Source organism: Ophidiomyces ophidiicola (genome assembly GCF_022830035.1).
Source record: "Ophidiomyces ophidiicola strain CBS 122913 chromosome Unknown scaffold_10, whole genome shotgun sequence".
In the NCBI taxonomy this organism is placed as follows: Eukaryota; Fungi; Ascomycota; class Eurotiomycetes; order Onygenales; family Onygenaceae; genus Ophidiomyces; species Ophidiomyces ophidiicola.
Window position 1 is genome coordinate 87252 of NW_026054650.1, and position 12434 is coordinate 99685.

Below are 12434 nucleotides of genomic sequence, written 5' to 3' on the forward strand. Positions count from 1 at the left end.
GCTTTTTCTGCTGCCTCGCTTTTCTTCTTTTTTTCCCTCGCCCGCTCTCGCTCTCTCTCTCTCTCTCTTCTCTCTTCTCTCTTCTCTCTCGCTCGTACCTCTCCTCCACTTCTCTCGCTTGTCGCTTCACGCGCTTCTCTCTCTCCCTCTCTCTCTCGCGTGTGTCTTTCACTCGCTCTCTCACTCTCTCGCTCCCACTCTCTCGTCTCTCTCTGCCAAACCGCCCTCGTTTCAGGTGCGCTCCCCCGGTGGGCCCGCGAAACGGCGCGTTGCTGCCGCGCTGTCAGCGTCGTGCTCCGCCCTCGCCGCGCTGCTCTCCGCCCGCTAACGCGCTCTTAACCCCAGCAGGCCCGCCCTCTGTCTCTCTCTCTCTCTCTCTCTTTCTCTCGCTCTGTGCCTTCTCTCTCTCTCCCTCTCTCCGTCTCTGCCTCCCTGCCTCCCTCCCTCCCTCTCTCTCTCCTGCGCTCGATGGTCGCCGGCCCTGCCCGCTACCCGCCCGCCCGCCATGGATCCCAGTCTGCGCCCGCAGGTGTCGCGCCCACCGTCCGCTAGCCTGCCACCACAGGGCCCGCCGCTGGCCACGCTGCACCAGTACCAGCTGCACTCGCCCTACGGCCTCGCCCAGCCGCACACCCTCCCACCGCTGCAGCATCAGCAACAGCAACAACAGCAGCAGCAGCAGCACCATGCCCAGCAGCAACAGCACGCGCACGCTGCCTACCTCGCCCAGCCGCCCTTCCGCAGCGACCTGCCGCGCTACCCGACCAGCTCCACGCCTGCCAGCGCGGCCGACGTGTACGCCGTGACCTCCGCGCCCCTCATGGCCCCCGCCCACGCCCACAGCCACGCCCACGCCCACGCCCACGCGCTGCCGCCCGCACCCTTCGCCCAACACCACGCGCCGCAGCACCCGCAGCACCCGCAGCACCCCCAGCAGCAACAACAGCACCCGCATCCGCACCAGCACCCGCACCAGCAGTCTCCCTATCCACCACACCCTATGCTGCCACCTGCCTCCGCCGCCCAGGCCTACCCGCAGCCCATTGCCCCCGCCCCGCCCCGCGACCGCCGCCCTGACTTCGCACCTTTTGCCGCCGCTGTTGCCCCCGACCTGCCGCCCAACCCCGCGCAGTTCATCCCCAAGGAGCGTACCCAGGTCGTCGGCACCCAGGGCCGCCGTGGCATCCTGCCCAGCGTGCCTGGTCGCGCCGCTGTTGCGAACGGTGCGAACGGCGCCAGCAAGGCCAGCGTCACTCCGGCCAAGGACGCCGACGGCAAGTTCCCGTGCCCGCACTGCAATAAGACCTACCTGCACGCGAAGCACCTCAAGCGTCATCTGCTGCGCCGTGAGTCGATCCCTCCCCGTCGCGCCTCTGATACCAAGATATATATGGCTAACCTCTGCCAGATACCGGTGACCGCCCGTACATGTGCGTGCTGTGCAAAGATACCTTCTCGCGTAGCGACATCCTCAAGCGCCACTTCCAGAAATGCTCGCTGCGCCGCGGCAATCCCACCGGCGTCAGCCATCTCTCGCATCCGCACGCCCACCTCAAGCGCGCCCAGGCTGCCGGCATCGTGCCCAAGCCCGTCCAGGCCACCGACGTGGCCAGCTCCTTCGCCAGTCCCAGCGGCCTGGTGGCCACCACGTTTGGGGAACCGTCCGTGAACGGCGTCTCCGTCGCGCCGGCCCAGCAGCCCCGCTTCGCCGACCACCACCACCTAGGCTACCCCATGCACGCCGCGGCGGCCAACGGCATGAATCGCGGACCGCCCGACCACGGCTTCGCCCATCCCCAGCACCAGCAGCCGCCGCCGCACCACGCGCGCGCCCACTGGATGGCCGCCGACCAGTCGAAACCCAACCACATGCTCATGCAGCCCGGCCCGGACGGCGTGGGCCAGCTCAACCACGTCGACCTGCCCCCTATTGACGGAAACAAGCCGCCCGCCAACGCGCCCGCGACGTCCCTAGCGGACAAACGCCCGCCCGTCTCGGCCGCCGGCGGCCCCAACGGCACCAGTAATCATAATACGAGTAATAATAACAGCAGCAGCGGCGGTGGTGGCGGCGGCGGTGGTGGCGGGAACGGCGACATCGACTGGTCGACGATGCTGCAGCCGGGCTCGCACGAGAACTACATGACGCCGGGGGTGTTTCCGTCGACGATGGCGCCACCGCCGGACGCGCTGCGGCAGCACCTGGACGGCGGCGAGCGCGGCAAGTTCTACGGGCCGACGACGACGACGGCCGCGACCACGGTGGCGGCCATGACGAACGGGCATCCGGGGGAGAGCGGCGGGCTGAATGGACTGTATCTTGCGTCAACGAGCCTGGGCGGAGATGGTACGTCGGGCCTTCCACCTCGTTTGAAAGTTTAACAGAGAATAAGAAAGAAAAATAAAACAAAATATGCAAAAAAAAGAAAAAAAAAAAACATAGATGAAGAAAATAGAGATTTGAATGATGTTGATCATGATGCACACGTCTTGAATGATACATACATAAATCTATTTGTTTTAAAAAAAAACACATACACATTGCGTTCCCCTGAAAAAACAGCGGAAAGGGAATCACCTGGTTGACTTTTTTGGGGTTTTTTCCCTTTCGGAACACAGGCACCGTCCAAGCAGCGCGGCAATAACGATAACTCTTTATGTTTCCTCTCGGAACGAATACTCTTACTCCCAAAAACTACCTCCTCCTCCCAAACTCTTACCTCTCGAAAACCACCTCACCCACGCTATCAGCGCGCGAGGAGGGACTTTTTCAGTGCAAAAACAGTACGGCGGATATATCGTCTAGCGAACCAGCAATTAACATTCGGATTGTGTATGTGGGTAGGGGGATGGGTGGGCATGATACTACTTCCTGGGTAGGAATATTTGCTTGAAAAAGCGCGCACGCGCGGACCTTAGCATTGGCGGCGAGGAGGAGGATGGCATGTGAGGGTAATGGCCACGTGAGGGCGAACGGAGGAACTCTTTGCCTGGTCACGTTGTTCGACTCTCTGGCATTCTTTCCATGTTTTTTTTTTTTTTGGGCGAGCGTTTTTCTCTCTCATTCTCTCTCTCTGTGTTTGTTTTTCTTCCTGCATTTTACGGGGCCGCAAAATCAACCAAAAACCGGGGCGGGCAAAAATCGTCTTTTTTTTCATCCTTTCTTTCCTTCTTCTTCTTCTTCCTCCCCTCACCCACTACTACTACCACTCCTCTCCATCCTCCAACCGCCAATTCCGCAGACTCGATACCACACAACCTCCCCCCATCCCTCCGTTTCACTGCTACTCCTCCCTCGATGCTTTCCTCTCCTCCCGGGCTCTTCGAGAAAGAGAACCGAGCCAATGGTGGGCCAGAATAAACCCACCCTCGCTGCCAAAAAAATCCCACAACTCTCCAATCCCAGCATTGTCCCTTTCTTCTCTCCCTCTCTTATCACATTTGTTTTTTTTTTTTTTTTTTCATCTTTATACATAGACTCGGGGCATATTTTCCATGTGTGGGTTGCATCTCGTGAAGAAACTCATGTTGTTTTCCTCTTGTCTTGATTTATTTTATTTTGCCTCTGTCGCCTTTTCCCGTCCCTGTCGTTCTGTCTGCGTGATCCTATGCTTTGCTCGCTTGCCTTGGACTTTTGCTTTGACCTGCGCTGTTTGAGTGTTCTCTTGTTTTTTTTTTTTTTTTTTTCCTTACAATAAATTTACGGAACGGTGGTGGTGGCGGTGGCCCGCGTTTGTTTTTCTCCTTTTTTTTTTCTTTCTTCCTGTTTTTTTTTTTTATTTATTTGCGTGACTTATTTGCTTTCGCGCTGGTCTGTTCTATGTGTGTTATTTTTTATCAATCTCCTACAGCATATTTTTTTTTTCTTCTTTTCCCACTCTTAATTATTTTCTTACCAAAAATTCCAACTCTTCTTTTTTTTTTGCTTTCTATTAGATTCTCCTTTTTTTTATATATATTTTATCTCCTTATTTCCAAATTGAACCAACAAAATATATATTCATATTTTCTCTCTTTTCTCCTTAATCCTCAAAAAACAAAAAGAATCGGGGGAATAAATTCTTTTTTTCTTTTCTTTTCTTGTCCTGGGGGTATAAATAAAACATTTATCGGAGCAATAATATACTAACTAGTTATATCTTTTCACTATCCCATCTTCCTTTTCCCCTTTTTTTCCGGGTCTAGATCTCTGGGTATGTACGGAGTACACATCTCCCTTACTTTTCATTTCTAGACAAACAAACTACAAAATAATAGAGGGAGAGACAACTGAGCGTATCATTCTGGCCCTTTTTTCCCTCTCTCATTGTGTTTCTCTCCCGTTCCCTAGAGTCTGTTTAAAAAAAGTTCTTGCTGTTTTACGCGAATACTAGACATAGACATAAATCATCCATTTCTTAGAATTCTTCAACCCATCAACAAAAAGACAAAAAAAAAAAAAAAAAAAGCATCCCATTCACCCCCTTACTTCGTACTATAAATGCGAAAGTTGGAAGGTTCCTTTCGCTCCCTGCACGTGACCCCTTCCGGGAGCCAATCAGCGCGCGCGAGAAACAATCGTTACCGCAAGAACTCGGAAAGAAACCTCTTGAATAAGACGTATTTCCATAAACACCCCCAGAGGAGAGAGAGAGAGACTGTGCGTGCGAAGTGGTTATATTTGAGAAAATCATGGTACGTCCTATAAATTTTTTTTTTCTTCTTTTCTAGATCTTTTGGGTAGCGGGAGGGGAGATTTTGTTGGGGCTGTTCGGGAATTCGCGGAGAGGAGCAGGAGGAGGAAAGGGCGGATATTATGGGATGCTTTTTTCTGTTGCAAGTTTGTGTACTGACCGATTGACTGACTGACTGGCTCTTCTTGCTTCGATTGACAGGTTTCCCCTCAGCGAGCGACGCCCGCCTTCGGCACCTATCGATCGCCGTTTGCGCCGAGGTGAGCGGGACATTTCCTTTTTTGTTTCTTAGGTCGTCTTGATATCTACGTTTTTTGGTTTTGTTGGTGGATGATGATGATGATTATGGGGGATTTGAGATGGGGATGCTTGTTGGCAGGAAAGAGACCCAAGGGCGCTATGCCTTGGATTGCGACAACCGCCGACGATGGTCTTGTTTTTTTTCCTTGGGAACAAATCGTGAACTCGCTGTGTGTGCGTTGCGAGAACGATATATTCCGCTTCTGCACGATTCGCATCTTGTGAGGGCGGGGGGACACCCGCCATGGCGATATATATATGTATCTGATTTTGTTGCTGCACAAAGACCGCATCGCATGCAGCAGCTGTACTAACTCGAGATTCGGGAATATTTCTAGATACACCATCGCGCCAAACTTCCACGGCTTCACGCTGGCCCAGGCCACCAAGGCGTAAGTTACTACCCCAACTGCACCAACCCAATAGGTTCCCTTCGGCTAACGTCTCCCCCATTTGTTTTTCGTGCAGCGGCGTGATCGCATCGGGCTTCGGCGTTGCCGCCGGCATCTTCGCCGTGTTCTTCTTCGGCGAGGTGCCCCGTGTGCGCCAGGATATTCTCATGAACGTCCCGGTGATCGGCGGATACTGGGAGAGAAAGATTGCTCCCGAGGATAATGTGAGTTTTTCCTTTGTCCTGAAGGGGGGATGGTGATGATGGAGTGGATGTGGTTTGCTAACGAGGATTGATGTAAAAAGCCTTTCTAGATAATTTCTCTGCAGACTGGAGTGGAGGGGGTTTTTTTTTTTTTTTTTTGACGAGGTTCGAGTGATCGTTGGGCCTGGGGAGAGTGCTGCGTCTTTTGTAGAACACTAGACAACGACTATTACCCGTTTGTATAGAATAGAGGAATTTATAGCATCTCCTGTTTTTAGACCTCGCGTCGCGCCTGCGAAGCAAAATGCTCGGTTCGGTTTAGCTGGAAGGCTTTGTTTGCCCTTTCCTACATGCACTTCTATGCATGCCAGAGGAAACCTTGGATTAACTAACAGTTAAACTGTAAACCTCATCCCATATTGCCAGTCTCAAGCACCATCAACGAATATTGGCCCGTACATGCATGCAACTACTGCTCGCTCCCACCCGCCAGGATCCAATGCCACTGCCGCCCTGATTATTGGCGATACTCCGAACTTCTACGTCGGGCCGCTACTTGTTTCCGTACCTGCACCCAACGTCATGGGAGAATAGATAGGCCGCCCACGACACCGCAGTACACATGTACCCTTCACCCCAGGCACAAAAAGCCTAGCTAACATCTCCCATAGCCTTGCGCTCGACGGAGGACCTCATCTTCCGCTCAATTTGCCCACGGTAGTGAGGGCCCGTGCCAGAAGAATGGCCACGCCTCCGCCATCAGCGAATCTAATCCAGCAGCGAGTATGGGCCGGGCAGGTCCCGCTGAAAATTGTCCTTTCGCCGTCTGAATCCAGACGGTTTGACCAGACGGATCCATACATCGTACGCCTTTTTCCCAGCCCCTTTCACTATCTGTCTCGGGACCTGACTATGACCCGGCGACAGATATCCGTCTCGCGACTTTCGTATCTGCCATTCCTACTGCCCAGACTCCTGGCGTTCTTCTCGTCGTCCCTGATTGACCCGGACGTGGAATCGCACCACGGCTGGTTCTCCTTCGAGGGCGTTCCGCTGCGGTGGCATTACCCCGTGGGTCTGCTATACGACCTATACGCCGGGGCGGACCCGGTCACGTCGAGGACCTCTCTGACCCCAGACTCGGAATCCGAGCTCCGCTTGTATCGTAGCACGCAGCCGCCGGACGACGAGGGCGGGGAGGCCCGCAGTAGCAGTAGCAGCAGGAGGAGCAAGAGCAAGAGCAAGGGGCTACCCTGGACGGTCTCCATCCATTTCCACGACTGGCCGGATCAAGACCTCATCCGCCTAGACGCCGAGGGCAAAGTGCTCCACGACGCGTTCGTCAACAGCGTCAAGGAGGCTGATTTCCTTCGGAACGGAACCGCGAAGCAGATCATGACGCTATCGAAGCAGGATTCGTCCGGGCTGTGGAAAAGCGTTGAAGAGCGTGCGTGTTTCTTTCCCCATTTCCCCTTTCTATGATGGGATCTACAGATCCTCCCAGCCTGGGCTTGCTTTTTTTTTGCACACCAAATACACCAACCGGCGACCTAAAACTAACCCTCCCAACTAGACGACCTCCCCGCCTACCAGCGCATCCACAACACCCTGCTCGTCCCCTCCACGCCGTTCCGCAACATCCCCATCCGCATCTTCCTGCCCAGCCCGCCGGATTCCTCCGTCCCCGCTCTCCGGGTCATCCAGTCGCCGGTGCCCCCGCTCATTATTGCTCCGCCGTCGCCTCCAGTAATGATAGCATCGTCAGCCAGCGCCTCGGCGCCGGCCGCCTCGCGGCCCGCCGCGCCGCAAACGCAGACCATTGGCACCGCGCTCCACGCCTTGCTGCCCAGTTTGTTTCCGAGTAAGCGGATTCCCATGCTGGCCAAGCCGGTGCTGCATGGCGCCGTGGTCCCCATGAATGCGCCGGTGGAGGAGATTGTGAGGTGTGCCGGGTATGCGGATGGATGGCTGGGTGTTGTTATCTCGATGATAGGGTAGGACGAAAGGTGGGTGTCCTTGTTACTTTTAGTCAAATGCGGTGAGTTTACGTAAATGGGTACGTTCAGATAGTAGAATCCACGGAGTAACACTAGCTTTGAATCAAGCATATTCTATTCCTTCCTCATTAAAACATGCTGCCTAGACCCTACCAGAGCAAATTATTTCCTTGGGCAACAGCAGACAGCAAAGCATTAAGGAATAAACGAAATTGTCAATCTCTGAAGCCGATAAGTAAATACAAGACCTCACCGCATACGTCTCATTACCTGGCACAACCTACCGGTATCCTATTCAGAGTCTACCTTCATTCAGAAGTCGTTGAGCATTGATGATATCAGCTGCCCTCTCTGCAATTGCACACACAGTCCAGTCAGTATTGCCAGAGAAGTGCAAGGGAATGATGCTTGCATCCACGATGCGTAGGTTAGTCGTGCCATAAACAGTCAATGTGGGATCGACAACTCCTCCGTCCTCCCTAGGCGCCATAGCACAGGTACCAATCGTGTCTTGAAATGTCCCGCAGGTTTCATATGCATGCTTGTCATAATCTTTCACCGTTCGCAATTTCTTCCTGGGATATAGGGGTCGTTTGACTATATCTGCGAAGCTGCTTGCGTTCATGAAGTCTAGGGTTATCCTTGTTGCTGCTCTCAAAAGGAGCAAGTCAAGGGGGTGCTCAAAGTACATAGGGTCAATGCAAGGGCGTTTCGCTGGGTCAGCACTTTGTATATGAACAAATCCACGCGAAAAAGGCGTCGACAGTGAATAGATTATCCCACCAAAATCATTCATGCGTTCACGATACGGCCTCCTGAACACTTCAGCAGAATTGAAGGGAATAAGTGCGTGATGGTAGCATGCAATTTGGGGGTTCTCAATCCGCCGGATCATGAGTTCGTACTGCTTTCGCAGCAATGGGGTACGGCGAATAATGTCCATATCAATCAGGTCTGGCGCTTCCACACGACCCATTGAGGCTTGTTCAAAAGTCAGGAAAGTAGAAAGCTTTTTGTCCATGGGACGAATTGCTCGGCGCCATTCTCTTTTTTTCTCCTCTGTCTCATCTATTCCCAATTTGTCAAATGCTTCGTCTAAGGGTTCGTCTTTGAATTCTACCATGGCATAGGAATAGCTATGGTCTTGCAAATTCTCCCCAACTCTAGTATTGTGGACAATAGTTTTGATGCCAAATTCATCGAGGATAGACTTCGAGCCAATACCTGATCGCTCCAGGATACCAGGCGACATCATGGTGCCACAACAGATGATAACTTCAAGGTTAGCTGAGCATGTATAGTCTCTGTCCTGACTTTTGAATTGAACCCCAGTGGCAACCAATTTTCCGTTTTCTCCATCGCGAAAGATCACGGATTTTACCAGTGCATTTGGCAACAGATACAGGTTGCTTCTCGTCATTATCGGACGGTAGTAGGTCTCAAAGACGTTGGCCCTCACCCCTGAAATAGAATCTGCGATCGGTTCTGCAGAATGGACACCCATTGGACGCCCAGAACTAATACCCGTCTCTGAAGCACCTGTCTCAAGCCAAGCTTGACGCCAAATCTTAGAATACTTGGTCGTATCGTCAATGGCAACTGTTTTCTGATTCTCTTCAAAAGGGAGAAACGCCTCTACCCTTTTAAAGTAAGGAGCGAGACCCCTCCAGTTCCAGCCAGGGTTTCCCAACGTCTCCCAATCATTATACTCAAGTGGAGAGCCTCTAAGAAACAGACCATGGTTTAGGCAGCTCGAGCCACCTACCAATTTGCCATGAATCATATCAGAACCACTGTCACCTCCTCCGTACTGAAAACGGTTAATTTAGCATAGGTCTATATACCAGAGAAGGAAAACACACACCTGGGGTTCCGTTTTAAAATTCCATTCATATTTCAGGTCCAGCATCATATGGAATCCTGTTGGCGTTACAACAAAAGCTGATTTGTCAGTGTACAACTCTCCAGCTTCCAGGACTCCCACACGGATAGAAGGATTCTCAGAGAGCCTCGAAGCTAAGATGAGCCCTGACACTCCAGCACCGACAATGAGATAATCCAGTTCTCTCTGGCAGAACTTTTCAACAGTATCTGTGTTGTTATCCATGATTGATAGGGCCTTTTGATATTCTGCTCTAATTAGATAGGGAAGGAAAGCACAATTTGAGATCGACACAATGAGGAAGAGGTGTGGGACTAGGACACACAAAGAGGGTGATGTCTTAAAGACAAGGAGATGCTGTTGTTTAAAGCAGAATGGTCGCTCTTTCGATGTCAAGCATCAAGAAGCTGTGCAGGAACAGCATGAGAGGTAATTCACGCATTCAAACACCTCGCACTTGCCAGCTCGATGCAAAGGCATGAGTGCGAAATGGTGATGGAGGTGGAGGAACACAGCAGGTCGATTTCACGCGTTGGCAAGTGACTGATTGGGAAATTAGTTGCAATCACGTGGAGGGCAGGGTGAAGAGACAAAGGCTGTTGATTCACAGCTGGGTCTGGAACTACCAAATTGCCCTATAGATATTGTAGCACTGGCATTGCAATTCATTGAATGCTACATATGGCACTATACAGGCCAAATACGAGGATCCATCCGCTTGCTTTGTCAGGACATTCTAGTTCGGCCTTGATAAGCCCTCCAGCTCATGCAGCCTCCCTCGAATCCAAGCGGCAAACGCCGCGAACAGATGAATATTTTGCTGTTGCTCGCAGAATGTTAGGAGTTTCTTGTATCTTCCCTCTAGTGTGATTTTAGTGGTATGTATGATCCTTAACAGATCAACAGGGCAAAAATCAAGGGGTTGCCGGGTGTCTTCAGCGATCGACCCAATGCCCTGCATAACGCACGCACAATAAACACAATGAGCCCTGCCAAAACAGTACGGTAAACGCGTCCTGGCCATGTCCGCCGTATAGATTCCACAGAACTCGATGCGGCTGGTTGCGGTAGAGCTAGATGTGTCGCTAAAGCAGATTGCATTGGAGAAGAGGAGGCGTTCTCGATCAAATTCATTATGATAGAAATCTCTTTGGGAGTCGAGCGATTCTCAGAGCCAGTCTTCCGGCGCTTCGTTTTTGGAAAAGAAGGCCCCTCAAGGCAGCACGCTTCCGTATATGCCTAATAGCGGGACGCAAGCCATGGATGTTCCCTATTCGCTTTCTGAAGCTCAACTAAACCTGGGCGATACCTTGCCGTAGATATGACGGCAGTCCGGCTGCCTCCTACGCCCGGCCACAAATAAAGGTGTCCTCATCATCTTTCGTAGAGGTCATGGTCCACAATAACTATTAAAACATGCGGATCCGACGGTAAAACATTGAGAGCGGCGTTGAGGATATCGTCGGAATTGAGCTGATATGGGAGTACACCATCACGACAAAGGCGTACGCGGATTCTGACCATTTAGTTGTAGCCCGATGGATTTCCAGGGAGTCGTTATGCGGATTCGAACCTCCTATGAAGATCTAGGCCGATTCTAATCGCCAAACAGCAGCGGGTTGTCTGTTTTCAAAGGAAGGTTATGGTAGAATGCCTCGACATAGTTGACAATGTCTTGGAAGGGAGGCGGCACCATATCCATATCTGAATCCTTAACAGGCATTTACCAAAGATCCATCAACGGGCTGATCTCATGTTCTGCACCGCATGGCTTGGCGATATAAATCGTGCGCCTCCGAGACGTGACTTCATTGCGGTCACTCGAATGTTGTCAGTGGTCAGTGCTTTGAGGCTTTTCTATTTCACTATCCGCCAAATCAGTCCCAGAAAGAATCAACGGAGCAGGAAATTTTTTTGCATGCCCATCTCCAACAACAATGAGTGCTTCGGTGACCGGGGCTTTTCTTCTCTCCGGGGACGACGGCCTGCGATATTTCATGTCAGAACTATGGCTTGATGGAATGAATTGGAGAGTGGTATGGGGATAGGTCCCGGAAGACATTTAAGCAGCATATATGGAGGACTGGTTTCCGCCCATTTCGACAAGTGTTCAGCCACAACTGGAGGCTACAAGGATGGGCGCCGCACCATTTCACCAGCCCTGCAGGACAAAGAGCAACAACGTGGCAATTGCGACATTAACCGACTCTCACTCTAAAACCAGCGCGCATAATACAATGTTAATCCGCGCATAACACCAAGCTGGACAGGAGTGCACAAATGAGGCTAGTCTTCTTCGGGCAACTCCAGCATCAGCAACGGCTCTGATTGGTTCGGCGGATGTGATATTTTATGCCGAGAACCGCTGAAGTCAAATATGTAAAGATGTATGGAGTACGAGTAAAAGAGGCGGTCACCCGCGTGGATTGAATAATGGCGGATAGTTCACTGTCCGTCTGACACGGCCCGGGGCGAGTTCCGTGGGCTTCCTAGAACGGTGAGATGAGAATATACTTCGTTTTCGCGAGGCGCACGGCTGCACTTCCAGCTATGAGGGAAATAAGAATGGCCAGCCGCTGGCAAACATGCATAGTCCTGCCATTATGATTCACAAGTCTCGTATGAAGCCGTCGTGATGATGCCTTCGATGGAACCATGAGAGCCAAGAACGGGGGTGTCCACTCTCAGCTTCCTACTAACAAAGTCGTAGTCGAAGAACCTTAATCCCCTCTCGAAGAGAACGAGAATAAACCGCCTGGAGCGCTTTAAACGTATCTTACTCGGGCAGTAATTGCCGGAACCTTCGTGGCTCTCGCTTGGCGAGGAAAAGGCCATGGGTTAGTTGGTTGCCTTCCTTTAATATGATGGCATTCGTTATATATTATCATTGCTCTTCTTATTGGAAGACTACCCCGTTCTTTCCACTCCCTTTCGGAAAAGGTACCAGTCTTATTTTCTTCTTTCCGAGATCTTCTCTCTACCGTCCG

The 12434-nt window shown here is 51.9% G+C and overlaps 4 protein-coding genes across 4 annotated transcripts; 3 read left to right on the top strand and 1 right to left on the bottom strand.

The window, feature by feature from the left end:
• Window positions 1-1000: 1000 nt before the first annotated feature.
• Window positions 1001-2382, top strand: LOZ57_003142 (uncharacterized protein; the record flags this gene model as incomplete). The annotated part of the gene is made up of 2 exons (XM_049252195.1): window positions 1001-1346; window positions 1409-2382. 2 exons carry the CDS (start codon window positions 1001-1003, stop codon window positions 2380-2382), a joined length of 1320 nt encoding a protein of 439 aa, XP_049108699.1.
• Window positions 2383-5072: 2690 nt separating this feature from the next.
• Window positions 5073-6162, top strand: LOZ57_003143 (uncharacterized protein; the record flags this gene model as incomplete). The annotated part of the gene is made up of 4 exons (XM_049252196.1): window positions 5073-5194; window positions 5312-5365; window positions 5442-5589; window positions 5995-6162. The coding sequence occupies 4 exons, from the start codon at window positions 5073-5075 to the stop codon at window positions 6160-6162; spliced, it is 492 nt and encodes a 163-aa protein (XP_049108700.1).
• A 147-nt stretch (window positions 6163-6309) lies between these two features.
• atg5 (Autophagy protein 5) lies at window positions 6310-7566 on the top strand (the record flags this gene model as incomplete). The annotated part of the gene is made up of 2 exons (XM_049252197.1): window positions 6310-7015; window positions 7142-7566. The coding sequence occupies 2 exons, from the start codon at window positions 6310-6312 to the stop codon at window positions 7564-7566; spliced, it is 1131 nt and encodes a 376-aa protein (XP_049108701.1).
• A 294-nt stretch (window positions 7567-7860) lies between these two features.
• On the bottom strand, window positions 7861-9672 carry LOZ57_003145 (uncharacterized protein; the record flags this gene model as incomplete). The annotated part of the gene is made up of 2 exons (XM_049252198.1): window positions 7861-9375; window positions 9430-9672. 2 exons carry the CDS (start codon window positions 9670-9672, stop codon window positions 7861-7863), a joined length of 1758 nt encoding a protein of 585 aa, XP_049108702.1.
• Window positions 9673-12434: the final 2762 nt, after the last annotated feature.